The 19244-nt window shown below is 43.8% G+C and overlaps 1 protein-coding gene across 3 annotated transcripts in view; it reads right to left on the bottom strand.

Moving 5' to 3' along the window:
* Positions 1-321: 321 nt before the first annotated feature.
* Positions 322-19244, bottom strand: part of rin2 (Ras and Rab interactor 2) — a 30839-nt gene continuing 11916 nt past the window's right edge. For all 3 annotated transcript variants that reach the window (XM_010892321.4, XM_020047592.3, XM_020047593.3), the window contains exons 3-12: positions 16969-17060; positions 15611-15821; positions 15239-15350; positions 13383-13455; positions 12732-12823; positions 8978-10441; positions 3310-3618; positions 3101-3232; positions 2813-2976; positions 322-2239 (exon numbers count right to left, since the gene is read on the bottom strand). In XM_010892321.4, the coding sequence (XP_010890623.2) occupies positions 1769-2239; positions 2813-2976; positions 3101-3232; positions 3310-3618; positions 8978-10441; positions 12732-12823; positions 13383-13455; positions 15239-15350; positions 15611-15821; positions 16969-17060 (3120 nt within the window). In that variant the 3' untranslated portion in view covers positions 322-1768. The remainder of the gene's footprint in view (positions 2240-2812; positions 2977-3100; positions 3233-3309; positions 3619-8977; positions 10442-12731; positions 12824-13382; positions 13456-15238; positions 15351-15610; positions 15822-16968; positions 17061-19244) is intronic.

Below are 19244 nucleotides of genomic sequence, written 5' to 3'. Positions count from 1 at the left end.
TATTTTAATTGACAAAGAAATGCAAAAAAGGGACTATAACAAGTGACCCCAGTTTTCTGCAACGTTTTGACAATGTTGGTTGTGGAGCAAAACATCAGACTACTGCAGATTTAGTGTACACGCAAAAAGCTACGGATATTTTTATATACAATAATGTCAATACCCTTTTCGGCAAATGTATTTATTTTTCAACAATGTTTTGAAACAATAAAAAACATTAATAAAATACAGATAACAGAATAGGTTAACACGCCTTTAGATTGTGGGTTATGTTCAGATAAAAAGTCAGATTCTGGAATTATAAACACACACGCACACAAATCCATGACCAACATTTATTGAGTGCAAAATAATATAATTCAATGATACCTACATACAGTCCTTAACATAGGAACACATAGAGATGTCTTGTTGATCTGTGAAGACAGCAATATGACATGAAAAATAGCCATCTGTGAAAAATCCCAGCACAGATACATAAATACTCAAATGTGTTCAAAATAAGATTGAATATCTTGTTAGAGTAGTAATTGTATTACAGTCAATAAAAACAAACAGGATAACACCTCTACAGTCCCCAAATAGTTTAACATATTTCCATATATTTGAACTAACATTATAGGCTACATAATGTTTCTAAAAATAATGCTACAGTTTAACAACACCACTCTGGCTACTTAAACTTTTCTGTTACCTCTCTACAGCATCAGGAATGTTTTCATGTAAACAAGAGTACTGATAGTGAAACATTAATAACATATCATTTGTCTAAAGTAACTTTAGATTCTGTCAATACGTCAGTTCTCTTTCCCTCATTCCGTTCCCTTCTCTTTCCATCTAGCAACTCTTTTCTTCGTACAAATCTTTCTTTCATGCCCTGTCGCACCCAGCGCTCAATATCTTACCAGCCAAGAGCCGAAATCCAAACTAAAAAAAGTTGGTGTGTTAGTGCTTAATCTCAGACCAGCTTGAGACATTGCACTTCAAATTTCACAAGTTCGTGAGGCAACTTAGGCCTACGTTTAATATTAGTCAGTAGTACAATATTTCATGACCTTGTCAGACCTTTGACTCTGGTGCCATAGACCAAGTCATTCCATCATACATCTAATGATCACACATCAAAACTACTGTATTGTTGAACTCAAAGATTAGCAATGAAGTATTAGATATATCTCCTGGATAGTCATAAACAAAAAATCACTGGCAGAAATGCCTGCTTCTAACATTTTACTTAGAAGAAAAACATACCATTATATAACAATATTCCATAAAAACACACAATGCAGTTTGCCAGCAACTGCAACCTTTGAAATTAATTACAATGCAACAGCTGAACCCAGTCATTAACCCAGAAAGAAATTGCTGTGAAGGCACTACTGCTTGGAGATTTTCATACAGATCTGAGATTAGTGTTCTGTCTAATTATCACCATTAGATATGACACACTAAAATCTCACCCTGAATCTACCCATTCAGATACTTATGAAGCACGACCACAGCGACTCAGTCGTGTCTGTAACAATATGATCTCAAAGCCTCTATATTCATCTTCTCTGCAAGTTCATTTTGCCTCCATGTGCCGTGTCCCTGTACTCGGAGCATTCTATTTAGAGTATATCCTGTGAGACACAACATAAACAAAGGGGGATTTTTGTTATGGAGAAGCTCAGCACGCACAGCCTAAACCAGTAAGGCCCACTTCAGCGTACTTCAGACCAGCTGAATACAGCTCATTCCAGTTTTGTTGGGTTACAGGTGAGCATTCTCAGATGGATATGGAGTTGCTGCTTTTGTGCTGGTTGGGGGGTAGACTGAGGCTAAGACTGGGACTAAGACCTAGGTTGAGGTTCGGTTGGGGGTCCAAACGGGTCTGAGTTATGTCAGTGAGGTCTGGCTTAGAGTCTGTGGAAAGTATAACATTGAGATTGGATTGGGGGTCAAGAGAGGTCACGGCCAGGTCATTGAGGTTAGCCACTCGACGGAAGACGAAGTAAAAAGGCGTGGCCTGGGGTCGACTGTGGAGCTCAGCTTTAATCTTCTGAGGGTACGTATCGGAGGCTAACTGCTGGCTGGAGCCCTCAGTAAGCAGAAACAGAGCGTAGTTTTCAGGGTCAGGAACTGTGAATTTGTAGGCGCAGATCTGGCAGACTTCCTCAGTGGTAGCATAGGGCTGCACCTGCAGGGTCTTTGCTGTGCAGCCACTGTCCAATTCCTGGAGCGCCACCCGCAGGTAGTTCTGAGGAAAATAAAACAAGTAGGGTTCTTGAGCAAAAAATAAATCTGGTGCGGATTTTTTTGATTTTACTTTTAGATGAAATTATGCATAGAAGGACTGAGAAGATACATTTTTATGTTGTGGAAACCATTTAATTGATCATTTACAGCTCGAGAAAGAAGTCTGATCTAATTTATACACTCAAATCTGCTGTCACCTCTGTACAAAAAACAAGGCAACTAAGTAAAAATATCAACTTTGCTATGAGGTTGTGACTTTCAATTCATTATTTGTTTTGTTTGCGTATTGAAAAGTAAATGTGAACTGTTTTGTCATCTTCAAAGTGCGCATGGGCAGAAACATATTTTTGCTGGGATCAGGTGACATTGAATTTGCTGTAGCATAGTGCCACCATTGAATGACCGCAGCAATTGTCTAGCCTTTATTTAATTAGTTTGAAAAAATATATTCTTATAAAAAATTCATTATTCATAGTTGGTTGTAGTTATTTGGTTACACAGAAAACACAGCCAATTAAATGACAGAACATTCCCTGTATTTATTAGAAGGGATGAAGTGTTCTGCATGTGTTACCTGGAAGTCGTCAACAGAGGGCGCAGTGCGCTGGGTGGTTCGCCGACGGTGCCACTGGTGGAGTGTGTCACGGGTTTCAGAGCTAAGAACACAAGCTGCTTGCTCCTCTTGAAAGTTCCTTATAAGGGACATGGCACCATATGCACTGGTCAGGTAGTAGCCACCTGGATGAGAGGAAACATGGGGGTTAAACACCCCTGCAGGCTGACACCGATGTGACATCCCGACACTCACTTCATACCAACATTACAGTCAAACTGAGCAAGAAGGGACCGACGTGCTCGGTACCTTCTCCGTGGAGCAGAGAGGGGTCGAGGAGCTCCATCATGTAGAGGATCTCGTTGTCCAGCTGGGGCATGTCACACTGGGCCAGGACATAGGTCAGCATGGGGAGGAAGTCATCCGCCCCGTACATCCGACCTGAAACACAGTGTTCCCATCAGAGACAGCCTGTACGCAGTATGTCCCCACACCCGATGGGATCTCCCTGCACTTACCGGAGTTGTCCTCCATTATGGTGTAGATGAGTTTGCAGACGCGCAGCAGCATGGTCACCTTCTTCTCGGGGGAGTACAGCTTACACATGGTTGAGAACTTGTGCCGGATTTTCTCTATGGCAACCGGATCCGGGGGGAGGGTGTCGGCCACGCCCATTTCCCGTGGCTGCCGAGCCTTGGCCAATGTGAGGTTCTCTTTTAGTATCTTCCATGCCCCGCTGCGGACCTGGAACTCCTGGAGGGCCCCACTCACCATGCCTTTCAGGGGCTTCAGGACGATCTTATGCATGGCCTTCTCTAAGACGTAGTCTGTATAGGGGAAAGGGACAAACAAGGGCCACTCTGATTGAATGAAGAACAGAAGCGTTTGCTTACTAGGTTTCTGGTTGGAGTGGGTTTAGATGCGGGTTATTATGCATACCTCAGGTTTTACAAGCTCATTCAAAGGAGACATGATCTCCCATTTCCTATGAGTCTAATACAAACAGGCTAAATGCAGTGAGCCCAAACTGTAATAAACATGCCGTATGGTAGACTAATGGAGACTTTTTCAGTCAAATTCTGTTGAGTTTTTGTCTTTTCACATGGTGAATTAATTTGGTCTGCAAATGTAATTATGCGAAAAACAGTGATGGAAACTCTTTTCTGCGCATATTTTGATGGAATAACCATCATATTAAAGTGAACTTGGGAGCCACAGAATAATAGTTCTGTGTGCCTATAACTTCTGAAAACACAGTTGAATACTTCACAGGCTGATTGAAGTGCATGGAGGTGATATTGATGCCTATCGTGAAATCGCAATAACCATCCACTTATCTAATAACGATCTCATGATACAGGACAGCCGACCTGCAAGCTGTTGACTACAGCAAAGGTTCCAAGACCAGAGTTGAAATATTTGTTACTCAAAATGGGATGGAAAAATTTTCTATTTTTGGTGTGTATTTATTATGAAAATGTAAGCAAAATAGTAGGTTTAGTGTGAGATGTTAGAACCCTGCTTTTTATCTACAGTTTGGTGGAAAAACTCCACTAGTGGGAAACTACCATCAGTATATTTGCATGAAAGTCTACTGCTAATTAAATGGAAACCTAGCTAGAGAGAGAGATGTGGTGTGAGACAAAGCGTGAGAGAGATGGGGGAAGGAGAAAAAAGGTAGAGCAAGAGAGACTGGTGCTGACTATGCAGTAGAATGGGGCAAACTCAGCAGAATTCTACAGAAGACATCTGAAGTCTGACTGAGGCACAGCTTAATTCAAGTTCCAACGCTGTGATTAAATCCATTCCTTCATTCTGCGCTCTCTTGAGTTAACATGTCTTCTCTTTCTATCCCTTTTCTTGTGCCAGTCTACTGTCCTGTGGAAATCTTTCCAGTTCCAACTTGATATCTGAACCTGCTCTGAGAAAATGGATACTTTACGTTTTTCTTCCTCATTTTTTATCATCATAAGAACAATGAATAGATTAGACAGGTGGTTAAAAATAGACTGTGACAATTGAATTATAATTTTCCAGTAAACGCTGTAACCAAAAAGTGAAACCAGACTCCAGGCAATCAATTTAAACAAACTGACCTGCTTGGATATCAAGTCCATACTGTCTTTCAAAAGAGTCAGCCAGGTGCCTGTATTTCTAGTGAAGTGGTTAAAATCTGAGCAGTACCAGTGTTCCAAGACATCAGTCTGGATCAGTGTACATTTCCCAGTGAGGAAGGTCATGAATGCATACACAGCCATACAATACCTTCTAAAAGTCTAAGTGTAGCCTCTGCTATCCTTCACTGTAATGTGTTCACATACTTTAGACCAGTGTTTCATAATCCAGTGTTTCATAAAGGGCTTCACGTTTTTGTTTTTGCCCTACCACTCACACACCTGTTTCAAATGTTACCCAACCACTCACACACCTGTTTCAAATGTTACCCAACCACTCACACACCTGTTTCAAATGTTACCCAACCACTCACACACCTGTTTCAAATGTTACCGTACCACTCACACACCTGATTCAAATGTTACCCAACCACTCACACACCTGATTCAAATGTTACCCAACCACTCACACAACTGATTCAAATGTTACCCAACCACTCACACACCTGTTTCAAATGTTACCGTACCACTCACACACCTGTTTCAAATGTTACCCTATCACTCACACACCTGATTCAAATGTTACCCTACCACTCACACACCTGATTCAAATGTTACCCTACCACTCACACACCTGATTCAAATGTTACCCTACCACTCACACACCTGATTCAAATGTTACCCAACCACTCACACAACTGATTCAAACGTTACCCAACCACTCACACACCTGATTCAAATGTTACCCAACCACTCACACACCTGATTCAAATGTTACCCAACCACTCACACAACTGATTCAAACGTTACCCAACCACTCACACACCTGATTCAAATGTTACCCTATCACTCACACACCTGATTGACGTAATCAGCCTATCATCAGGTCTTTCATTTGAATCAGGTTTGTGAGTGCTTGGGCAAAAACAAAAACGTGCACCCCTTTGGGTCCCGGGGACCAGGATTGGGAAACATTGCTTTAGACGACTCTGCTTTGAAGCATGCATCTGCAACCTCTGGATACAGCCTATCATGTAGCATTGTGTTTTATTACTGGTGATAACAACTGCAATCATTACCATCTTTTACACAGTTCAGTTGGCTGAGACTCCCTGAGTTCCAGAAGGGCCAGACATTGGCTAATGTTCATAAAGAAGGCTGTACTGCAGAAAATTCCACATTATCGTTCATCAGAAATAAACTGAAAAAGGTGCAGTCCTCAAAGCACAGACTCGTGTCTGGCTAGACCTTGAGATACCGTGGGCTCACTCAAGTGGTGAGAACTGCTTCTGGCTATTGTGCAACCTACTCCTGTAGGGCCTAGCGGGGGGTTATGGATCAGGTGGTGAGTCAGGAGTGTGAGCTCTCAAGTGTGCAGGTGGCAGGTTTACAGTATAGTGATCAGCTACTCACAAAATAACCACAACCACAAACTATCTTCAGCACAACAAAACAAATGGAATCCATCCTCATATTATTTGATTCAGTAAACAGGAATATCACAATGGGAATATATGTCCACGTCTGGACATTATATCACCAGCGAATCTCTGTGGATGTTAAAATAACTCAAAATAATGTCAGGCCTTAGAAAAGGATATAGATACATCCTAATCTTAAGTGTTTCAAGAGGACGTGCTATGAGAATCCACACTTGATGCTGATCTGTTCTTTAGAGTGGTATCTGTCAGACCCCTGAGCACACAAAGAGGGGTGCGAAACATTCCTTATTTGAGAGGAAAGAAGAAGAACGCTAAACAAACAAGCACGGAAGGAGCAACCAACTCTGACTTTAACATGGTTAGAAAAAGTATGAACCCAAAGCTCACTGATGGTTCATACAGCCAGAACTGTGTGAAGTTTGTTATATGAAGGCATGATGATAAATTCTAAAACAGTAAAATAAAAAGTCCTGAACCCACAATAATGTGCAACATGTCCAAAGAGCTGCCCTATTACTATTTACAGCATGTTGAGCCCTTACTGCTTCTTGTACTCAATCACTTACCAGGTGATGTCAGTTAAGTTTGTGAGGGTGCAAGGCTTAGGGTTTAGGGGGGACATTGGGATTGGGCCTGTGAGACACAGAGGAGCCAGACCACTTAACAGGAAGTTGTTGCCAGCTATAGTCAAGCCACGTTCCACAAGCACACAACTGAGTACACAACCCCTTCCGCTTCAAATCAACATCTCCCCATGAAAACACCCTCACCCCCGGATCTAACCCGGAGCATGGTCCCTGCCGAGCTACGTGAAGCTGCTGCTGTAACTAAGAGGCAGGCAGGCAGACAGAGAGAGAGCTGGAAAGGAGAAGTGAATAGATTCACACATCCCACACCACTACGCCATACTGTGGTCCCCAACCACAGTGACACATAGTCTTGATGTGCGTAAGCACGGAAAACAAAACACGAGTGCACAGCTCAAACAGAAATCCCCTGACAGTGTGGCCAATTCATTTCAGCATACGACTGTATCCAGGTCTAATAGCGCAAACACATGAAAAGGACTATTTCCAGACCCACCACTCCTGCCAAAGTTTGACCAAAGTCCCAGTGTGTATGAATAGCCGTGTAACATCCCAGCATGGAGAGGTTAGCCCATCCGTCACCCCGGTCAAGGCTGTGGCTGACGTGGACCCTGTTTACTTCCTCAGAACCCTGCCCGACGACAGGTTTACCGGACTTCCCGCCAACACTTCCCTGTACCTTGTCCCATATCAACACTGACCAGGAAGTCATGAGTGAATGGTGTTAATACGGTGAGAATTCCCCCTAGCCTGACGGAGGCGGAGCGAGCCCCATGGCCAACAGCGTTACTCCAATCCTTCCAGAGGTGCCTACGTTTGTTCTAGTGGTGCAGGCTTGTAAACAAAGCTTCCAAACCCGCTGTTGCTCAACTTGGCACAGAGCGATGAAATGATGCCAAAAGAAGAAATAGTACGCTCATGTGAGTTCAGGGGACACAAGGTTCCCATTCACCCAGTCACCCCATCCCCTCTCTCCACGCTCCGGCCTCACATCCCCACAGACACATGCAAGGGTTGTCCACACAGGGAGGGAGAGAAAACCAGGCAGGAAGATTTAGGGGCTCGCATTAAAGCCTCGGCCTGTGATTGGCAGAGGGATGGGAAGGCATAGGAGGAGAAAAGAGAAGCCAGGGTGGTGGAGGGAGAGGTCTGTCTGCTTGGTCAACAGCCACTGAAGCACATCTGGAGAGACCATTCATTCAGCTAAGCTGAAAACACTTTGTGCAGCAAAAACAAAAACATTGTGAAATAATTTCAGTACCAAACATGGCAGAAAATAGTAATAATATGTGTTAAGTCCTAAAGTTGTAAATTATCCATATTTTCTGGAACTAGGAGCATTGTACGGCATGTGCCTCTCATTGTTGATTGATTAATGATGTCGAGCAGAATGGTTTTGTTAGGATGAAAGCCACTTCCTGGTTGTCACTGATTTACAATACTGTTATTGTCTTCTAACCACTGGGAACAGGTTGGTTCCCATTAGCTAGCTCATAGACTCATCAGCTGAAACTGACAATGTTTTCACAATTTAACAAAAGACACTTTTTGACCCTCCCAAAAAAACTATGAATTAATTCATGCAAATTGCAATGAATAACCATAATTAAATCCCTCCCCTTGAAATGTATACAGTCATATTGACATTGCACAGTATCAAAGTTTAACACTTAAACTGACTTAAAACTTTTAAAACACTCCATTGTCTCCAATGAAGGAAAGTATTCCAAGTTCCTCTAACCCACTGTTAGACTGGTTTGTCTGTAACCTGACTTGCCCAATCACAACATCTCTTCTAAAGTACATTCCTAAGGACAGTAACAATACTGACCACAAAACCCAACTCAAATTGAGTTGTATACTAAGCTGCTCTGACCTTGGCTGAGTTGGCAAGTAGGCAATTAAACAGTATGTTATAACTCAAATATGACGCTTCACAAAAAATGTCTGTGAGTATTTCATTTCAAAACAATTCTTAACAAGTTCATCTTCTATTTAAACAGGACAATAAAAAGACAATGTAGATGCGCCCGTGCTACTCACCAATCTGGTCCTCTGGGATGAGGGACTGTATGGGGGGATCCAGCTCGGAGCTCTGGCACAGGTAGCTCTTCATCTGGGTGATGAACTGGCGCAGTGTCTGCAGGAGCTCCAGGCCCGAGGCGTGACACTGACAGACCTGGCTGCCCCCGCCCTCCTGCAGGTAGCTCAGATAGTCCTGCACCAAGCACCCAAAGTACGAGCCCTTGTCCCTGGACAGCTCCATGACTCTCCGTACGGCCCGCTTCTCCGGGGTCAGGAGTGAGTTAAACACGCCGCTCATCTTCCGCAGGTGGCCCCTGAGGGCCCGCTGGATGACCATGGCCCCGGCTCGTTTGCCGCGCAGCCCGGGGGGGGTGACGGTCAGGTCCTGGTCGCTCTCCGGGCTCGCGCCCAACTCGTCTTCATCGTCGTCGTCTTCGTCCTCCATGCTGCTGTAGGCATTGTTGAGGGGGGGCAGGGCCAGGTTGTCGGTGGTCGGCGGGCTGGGTTCAGGGAGGGGGGGGAAGAAGCCCTGGGAGAAGTCCAGGGAGTCGGCTGAGGAGTCGGTGGAGAGGCTCATGTCGCTAAGGCGCTGGACACTGTCCCCTCGTCCTCCATCTCTTCCTCCCTCGTCCTCAACATTGGACGGGGCCGGATCTCTGTGGTCACTGGGGCTGTCGGCGTTTCTCAGTGACATCTTGGCCAGGCTGAGAGATATGGCATTCTCAATAGTCCGGTCATCAAGGGCCAGGTGGCAGTCGATGTCGGGTGGTTGTGTGGGTTTGAGCCGGTTCGTGGGAGAGGAGAGTGACAGGGGGATGGAGATGGGGGCACTGATACTGAGCTTCTTAGGAGGGGAGGAGGACAGGAAAGAGGAGGAAGGGCTGATGCTGAGCGAGGAGCCCAGGCGGGACAGAAGGCTACTGCCCTTCTCCCTCTCCTTGGGGGTGTTGACCCAGGATATCTTCTGAGGCATGCTGAGCTGGCGTCCGAGGGGGGCAGGGCGAGTGGGGACACTGCGCGGAGGTGGGGGGCGAGGAGGCGGGGGGCGCGACACGCTGTTCGAGCGGCTTACACCTACAATGCCCCCGTTGTCATGATTCTGCGGGCTGCTGCCGGGGCTGTGGGGCACAGGGCCGCAGGTGCCGTCGCCAAGGGGCCCCGGGTCCCTGGTACAATACTGTTGTTGCTGCACAACTGTAACTTCAGCTGTGGTACTGTCGTTTAGGCGGTGTGGGTCATTGTAGGCGCAGGGCTGATGGGTCTGGTTGACCCCCTCTGGGTGGTGAACCTTTAGGAATAGGGGGTTGATGAAGCAGAGAGCCCCGTTGGACTGGGAACACTCCAGCTGGGACGGGGTGCGGGTGACCAGGGGGGTGGTAACGGACCTCTGCCTCAGGCTGGGTGACTGGCGCTGGGGGTTCGTCCCGGACGACCAGGAGGCATAGCTTTTCTTTTGTCTGCCGAGCTCGGAGTCCCAGAACCCTGTCAGGTGGTGACAGGAGAGAGGGGAATCTGATCAATCAGATGCTAAATCGTTATTGCAACATAACACCACGATTACATGAACATTGGGCCAATGTAATGCTAACACTTTAACTCACAACCATTTTACACACTCCGCAGTGGACAGATTTGATCTAACAGAGTAAAAACAGAATAACATTATGACATTGTATTACAGTATAATATAAATCACAAAGGAGCAAGTATTAAAATGACAAACAGACGCTACACTGATAATACCAATCACTGAAAAAAGAAAGGACTGAACAAGGTTTTTGACCCTGTCAGCTTAGGGATCGGTCTAGCAACTTTTCCCGTTCAGATATTAGCTAAGTCGTCTGCTGCTCTCATTACAACATCAACGAAATCAAGCAATGGTTATCATAACATGCAGCCGCTGTCTAACTTTGTTTAAATGAACACATTTTAACAAGAATGCCCATAAATACAAATACACCTGTCCGCATAACGCCAACACAGAAACATTCCAATTAGTAGGATTGAACTGTAAGACTTAGGATGAACAGCACTAGACACCACTGGTCACAGCCACCAACATAGCAACCAATTACCAAACAATGAGTCTAGGAAGATCTCAACTAATGCTATATAAGACACATCCAACTGAAAAGCTCAAACAGTGGCAGACAGAGCAAACTCAGACAGACCCTCTAGAAAAACACCAGACAGAAAGCCGTACCAGACACAGCCAAAGTCATGTCACAGTGCTAGAGAAACATTGACTTAGTGTACTCACATCCACTTACAGCAGACAAAGACCCAACTCTGATTTAAGCTTGCTGTAGTTGTACTAGTGTGAGATAAGCCTCCAGCAGCACACTGCTGCCTCTGTCCCGTCCGAAGCCTCTCTGCTGTTTTTCACACACATGAACCGTGTAATGACTCACACATGCTGATCAGTGCATGGGGGCGGACTGTCAATGGTGCACTCTGTCCCTCCCCTTCCACTGAACCAGCCCTCGCCCTTTTGTGAAAATGTACATTTCCACCCGTTCCACACTCTGTTCTTTGTCAACAAACTAGCACAGCAGCATTCCATTTCAGATGTCCTGTGTTCTGGGAAATATTATTGAAAACGTTTTCTGAGAAGTGTATCGGCTTGGATAAAAAGTAACTTCCAAAACAGTTATTAATGGTGGATTTTGAGATGAGGGGAGGAGAGGGTTATATTGGAAATCCCCATCCAGGTAAAGCATCTCTGGCCCTGGGAGGATCAAACCTAATCCGAAATATTTCCTGGTCTTAAAACTGTGGCCAGGTAAAGTCTGCATTGAGATGAGAAGAATCTAAACATTAAAGTTCAACCAAGAAATACAGATGTTTCTGGTGTGTTAACCAGATGGTAACATACAGACAGCGACAGATGAAAGAGACACCAGTCTCTGAAGATGGACACAACCCAACTGTACTGAACCATAACCACGTCACAGGTATGGTTACCGAGCAGACGTCAGAACGGTCTCTTGTTCTGTCCGAAGTCATGTTTCAGTGGCGGGACAGCCTCCCCGCACACAAACACACTGCTCATTTCAGGCATTGGCCACAAAGAACAACGTCATTCAAATCCATGTGAACCTACACTGACGCGCATCTACCTCCACACACACACAAACCAAAGCATTGTGTACGTGTCAATGCACTCTCCTCACCTTCCTCAGGGGGGAAAGCTATACAGTAGGTCTGTTGTGTGTGAACATCACTTGAAACCGCTCCAAAGAAAGATTGTTATCCAACCAGTGTGTCCCAGAGGCTAGTATATACATCCACTCTTTCAGAGGCAGCCAGGCAGAGGGACATTACGGCTTTGGCAAGGAAAGCACATCGGAGAGAGAATGGTTCATGAGTAAGTCTGAGGTTTAAGCCTCCAGTGAGGCCTACTCGGGGGCTCCAGAGCCTCAGTACTCTCCTGATCATGTGCCCAGCTGAGCAGCACACATTTGGGTTTCAGAGAGGCATTGTCCCTATGGGTGACTCAACAAGCCATGCCATTTTGAGCTTTAACTAGTTTAAGTTGGAGAATGTGTTGAATGGGTATTACGACAACAGCCTTGGGAAAATAATCTGCTTGGTTTTGCACAGAACAGATTAGGGATTAGGCCAAAAGTAAAAGATGTTTCTTTTATACTAAATTTGACTGGCAGCCAGTCAATGGCCATAGCAACAGAGTGAGGCTAACCCTCATTCAGTTTTCATCTTTAGAAATGCACTCATAATACAAATGTGACGCATCATGCTGGTGGACACTCACCTGCTCCTAGGTGGGCCACCTCCTCTAAGTCGTTTGGCGTCTGGGCTGCAGAGATGGTTTTAGGCAGATTTAGAGTGAACGGCAAGACATCCCTGAAATAGAGTCAGTCTGTAAGATGGACATCAGTGAGAGTGACACGCAGAAGCCAGAGATAAAATGGACAGAAGAAGGAAGTAATCCTCGTCCCGTATCATTAATTGCGGTGATCAAACAGCCCTTCCCTAACTAGTTGTTGTCCCCTGTGTGGTTCTGGGAGTGTGTGTGTGTGTGGCAAATCTCAGAGATTCATCCACTTCCATGGGCCATTAAAATCTATCCTGTTGTATTTTAGGGAATGTACACAAGTTGGAAGTGCATATTTTCTATGCTCTTGAGCAAAACAGCATTAGGGCAAAAAAGCACCAGCAGTGTTTAGTGAGCTGAATTATGGCTCCTATTATCAGAACTGATACCATTTAGCCAGGCACACAAAATCTCCTTTCAGTAGAAAACAATAATATAGAAACCATGCAATAACCAGTGGTAAGGCAACTAGTAAATTATATTCTTTTGAAGTGATTCATGCTTCTTTCACTACCACCTGAGCTTTTAAGAAATAGATTATTATTGTTAAGATGAGTACGTTTTTGGTTTAAGTTTCATGTTTGCTACCTGCTAATGCAACAGAAGGCCACAAGACGGAACAGGTCTGCGAAGCTGAGGCCCGATCCCTCCAGGGAGAACACTGTTAAGGGAGACATTTATATTTATGGAACTGAGTGCCATTTTCATTCTTCAACCAGGAGAGAAGCTGTGTTTGCAGAATTAGAACAAAAACATGGCAATGTTCCTACAGGATTAGACCGACTGGAGATAGTAGCATTATCTCAAGTAGCAAGATAATTGGGGTTTATGGGAGTATGGAATTTATGGATGTATGGTAGATGTGAGATAGAGGGAGTGTTTAGATTTAGTGGAATTGGGTTAAATGTAGACGCCAGCTAGTAGAAAGCTAACCTACGCCCAGTGTGCAAACACATACAACCATTTATAGGTAATCCGAGTACAAGTTGTAACAGGCCCTCACATCTACCAGGCTACATCAGACAACCTGGCAGGCTGTTGTCTGGGAGAACACACCTCTCATACATACATCTCAAAGGAAAACACACCTTGGACTTTTCAAACATGTTTATTGTTACAAGATGAAATCAAAATGGATTTTCAACTCTGTTTCCAAAAAATTGTGACACTGTGTAAAATGCAAATAAAAACAGGATGCAATGATGTGCAAATCATGTATCCCTATAAATAATTGAAAATAGTACAACATATCAAATGTTGAAACTGAGAAATATTATTGTATTTGGAAATATACATGCCCATTTTGTTTCAAAATGGGTTGGAACAGGGGCATGTTTACCACTGTGTTGCATCACCTCTTCTTTTAACAATACTCTGTATGCGTTTGGGAACTGAGTAGACAAAATATTGTAGTTTTTAAATTGAAATATATTCCCATTCTTGCTTGATATAGTATTTCAGCTGCTCAACAATTCGGGGTCTCCTTTTTCATATTTTACGTTTCATAAGCCACCAAATGTTTTCAGTGGGTGACAGGTCTGGACTGCAGGCAGTTTTCCTCTTTAGTTCCGGAGGATGCGGCGTCCACGATTCCTAAAAATCATTTCACATTTTGATTCATCAGACCACAGGACAGTTTTCCACTTTGCCTCGGTCCATTTTAAATGAGCTCGGGCTCATGGAAGGCAGCAACGTTTCAGTGCCGGTTGTGGACCTGAAAATCATGGCCATCCAATAATAGTTTTTGGATCTTGTCCCTGGCGTACAGAGAATTCTCCCGAGTTTCTGGATCTTTTAATGATATGTTCTGTAGATGATGAGATCCCCAAACTCCTGCGCGCTCCTTCCTCCCCATCTTCACTTCTGAAAGACTCATTCTTTCTGGGATCCTCTTTTTATACCCAATCATGTTACTGACCTGTTGCCAATTAACATAACTAGTTGTGAAATGTTCCAGCATGTTGTTTTTTTGCATTACGCAACTTTTTCAGTCTTTTGTTGCCCCCGTACCAGATTTTTTGGAACGTGTTGCTGGCAAAGTGGGCATATCTTTTTTAAGAAACAATAACATTTCTCAGTTTCAACATTTGATATGTTGTCTTTGTACTACTTGCTATTGAATATAGGGTTTAAATGATTTGCACATCATTGCATTCTGTTTTTCTTCACATTTTACTGTGAATCTCGAAATTTTTGAAAACATGGTTTAATTGTTGGGATGGTGTTCTCAGGAGGATATGAGGTGTTTGTGCTCAGTGTTGAGGCCAAAAAGTGATATTGTGGTCTGATCTGTGACATTCAATTACAGAAATATGCAATAATAGAGGAAATCAGAGAGAGTACAAACACTTTTTGGCATTGGAATGTGGAATAAGGCTTTGCAAAACTAGAAGTGCTGTTAACATAAATGTAACAAAACAGAAATGAACAGGCAATGTCCTTACTGTACTGACTCTCCGTAACAGGGAAGTCTTTGACTGGCGTCTCAGAGTCAAGGCTCATCCGCAGAGAGATCACCTTCCTCTGCAGGGTGGTCGACTTTCTCACCAGGAACGTCTGCAGTCAGAGGAAAAACCCATTGACAGACTGAAACAGTAAAAACTGTGAAACGGGGCAATAACAAGCAATTCTACGTTATAGGTGCCAGGTCCTCCGTCGCGCGAGACTGTAAGGCTGTCTTTGAATATTGATGCGGAAACCGGAGTTTCTTTCTCCAGTCCAGCTAACGCAGCCACCAACTCTTTGCTGTATCCCTCCTATAACCTACAAGAGAATGGCAGTAAAATAAACCACAGTCTGTGTGTCTGAGGTCTTACCCCGGTGGGCTGTGGTAGCAGTATGCGCGTGGCCTCGGCATGGCTTAGCCCCAGCTGCAGCCACACAGTGTGTGTTTGCACCAGCCGGTCCAGCACACTCATCCTGCTCCGCATCGATTGGTAGCCCGAGTCCCCAGCTCCAGCCGGCCCGGCACCCAAGCCGACACTGGGAGGAGCGTGGAAGAACAGACCCCCTAACTCCACATCCAGCCTTGGAGAGAAGAAGACACTGAATTAGAATGGGACAAACGGGCAGTTTGGGTCCTGGAGGCTGATTGGATAAACCTCATGGCATATTTAATCAATAAGGCATGAGAGAATGTGGTATGTTTACAGGTTGGAGAATATACAATGGCTAAGAGCTGCTCTTAGGCATGACCCATCGTAGAGTTAACTTGGCTACAGCGATTTTAAATCAACTGAAAACCTTTGAATGAGTCAGTCTGTATTTTAAGCCTGTGATTAAGGCCAATTTGCAAGTTTTTTCTTAATGCCAGTGAAAGTGAATCAACACGTTAAGGCATAGTTGGTCATTTAGCAGTCCTGACATAAGGTTAATAGAGTATACTGTGCATGGTCATCGTGTACCTAAAGTCAGGTACCAACATTTTTTTCTTTCTTGTAACCCACAATTGAATTTAAACATGCTTGATGTTTCGTTTGAAAATTGCTGATAGCTGACTATTTTTCCAGTTAAACCTAGATCCCTCTGATGTCATGTCAACCCATCAAGACATCATGAAACTAGCTAAGGAGAATGGCCAGAGCACATATCCCCACTTGCTGGTGGACACAGGGAACTACACATAAACTCAAACTTTAATGTTACAAAACTGACACTCATTATCATCAATCCTCCTTGTCAAACATCTAGTAACAATACAGTCAATAAATGGAAAGTGTCCAGAAAGGGGATTATTTATTCCTCAAGGAAACAATAACTATTTTAATATCTTCCTGTTTTTCCCTCTTTAACATGCATAGCCAAGGTTAGTTTTGAGGCTAAGTAATACAAGAACTCCTCACACCACAACAAGAACAGAAACATTAGGAAAATAGACAAACTGACTAACATGCTTTGCAAGCTCACAGTCATGCATTAACACACACACTCAGGTGACCTAAAGCCTAATCCTAAACCCAGAAATCCATGTTCCTTATCTGCTAGCCCTAAATCTCAACGTTAACCTAACCTTAACATCAATCCCAATAACACAATCTTTATGCCTTAACCTAACCTGGAAATGCCTACAAATAACCTCAGTTGTAACACTGTCATTTGGATGTTTTACCCAAAACCTCAGAGGTGGAAATCGCATGAATGCATAGTTATGGATCACACCCGCACACACACATACCCCTGTAGTGTGTCAGGCTCTGGGTCTCTCGCAGCCTTCTGCACCATCTCTTTCTTCAGAGTCCCGATCTCCCAGGCAAATGAGTCAATCAGCTACAGAGACAGAAAAACGAGTGGGTCCATAATGATAGACTGAGAACAACATGTTCAGACAAAGAACAGAGACAGAGGATGAGCGTGTTTCTGGTACTTGCTTATAATTCAACTTCCCATATATTCCTGCAGATTCAGCAGCTAAGGACAAGTTACTATCCTTCCAGTATGTGTGTGTGTGTGTGTGCGTGCGTGTGTCCAGCCTTGTCAGAAAAAAAACCCACTTCCCCTTTGCCAGTGGGCCTTCAAAGAAAGAGAAACAGAGAAAATCAGAGGAAGCTCATTTGGAAACAAAAATCATGAGACACATTACGCCCTTCAGTCTGAAAATCGAATGCTGATACTACAAGTTGATGAGCAGAAATAAATGCAGCCATGCAGAACAAACACCTGTCTGGTTGTGGACAGACATCAGCAACTCCAGCAGAAGGCACTGCTGTAAACACTTGACTGGATCTCTCACTACTGGGAAATGGATGGACTCAAAGCACAAACTACTGCTACCGCGGAGTCTGTTCTTCTGTAACCATTAGGTTTTCACTCACAAGGTTCCAGCTGAACACACACACACACCCAGGGAAAAGATAACTGATGACATAGACAAACGACTCATACAAAAAACAACTTCCTTTGAATAAAAGCATCCTCTATGCTTAAACTACATCAGATAATGTAGGGAATTAGAACAGAAATACACCTAGTGTGCATATTTCTACTCATCTTGAAGGTGTGTTGGTTATAGTATGGCATTAGAACTGAACAAATTCAACTGTCACTACTGGGTGTTTTAATTTCACATGATGCAAAAAATATATATTTGATTGCTCAATTACGTCTTTGGCGAAGTGCATGTTTGCACACACTCACAAGGACAAGTGTCACTTCAGTTTCCAAATAATATGACTAACAATGTAACATACAGTAGGTGTTGTGTAACTTAGCAAAGTTAAAAGGCAGGTGACTAACTCTCAAGAAAACGTAATATTATTCTGTAACATTCTTTTTCTCTTTTGGCCACTCGGATCTCTTTAGCCAATATTTAGACAAACATCCAGAATCCGTCCGCCTGTGTAAACAAGCTTAATAGTTTCCAAGAGAACTGAAAATTACTCCTGTACTAGGCACCAGCTAAACAGGAAGACAGTCAGTCAGTATGCCACATTTACCAGGAGTTCTGCAAATAGCGCACGCTACAAATGCTCCATATGATATCTGTAATACAACAAACCTTATATCTAATCCAATGCCTCATAAAATATATTTGAAAAGGCACAAAACCTTTGCAAATGCAAAAAGGATCCGCAAAGAAAAAGTAAAATGCTGTAAATATATAATGTTTCCTACTGATATAGTGACTAGATCTATTGTGAGCCTGGACACACCATGTCAATATGCAAGATTCAATTGATAAGGCCAAAAATACTGACTCACAAACCTCTTCAGGCGATTTATAAAAGAGCAAGGCCCCCTAGTCTACAGCAAGAGATGCATACAAAAGTCTGTGCTTTCTAATGAATGACTAAGCCGTCCTCTGTCCCCCATGAATAAAACCCCTGCAGGAAAGGATTGCATTTTAATCACAGACTTGACTTAGACCATGGAGTTTATTTTTTTGAAAGAATCAAAAAGAAGGGAAGTGATCGGTAGATGGGTAATTTCTTATTTTTTTTATCAGACATGAAGTAGCGGTTTGTTGTTTCAGCCTCTCACTAATTTTAACTTAAATTCTGTCATTTAAATGTTCATATTCCAGTGATAAGCAGTCTTCATCCATATTTCCCAGGGCCTACACTAGCTAAGGTGGACTCGTCCCTCCCCCAGACCATACAAGCGTGCCCTACCGCCCCATCTCAAACAGCCAAGCAACCTCCCCCACACCACACCATTTATCTCCCAAATCCCTTAACCTCCCCATTCAGAGAGAGGATATATAGTCGGAGGTTATCTGGAGTCGGTAGATCGTGTAGCCTCTTTAGAACCCTGAGGAGGGGTGGGATGGCAGTGGTGGGAGTGGAGTGTTCAGGTCTATAATTATGCTCTCTACCCACAGTGAGATAGCACACTGTTTACTCAGCCATAAGACGTGCCTGGCTGGGGACACGGGCCTTGGTCTGAGTCATTGCATTCCTCCTGTAACATCTGTCTCTCCATAGAAGAGCGTCTCTTTCGCATTTGTTAAACGTT

The sequence above is a fragment of the Esox lucius genome, chromosome 6 (genome assembly GCF_011004845.1).
Source record: "Esox lucius isolate fEsoLuc1 chromosome 6, fEsoLuc1.pri, whole genome shotgun sequence".
Taxonomy (NCBI): domain Eukaryota; kingdom Metazoa; phylum Chordata; class Actinopteri; order Esociformes; family Esocidae; genus Esox; species Esox lucius.
Note: the sequence above shows the minus strand (reverse complement) of the source record. Positions and strands in the feature narration are given on the sequence as shown.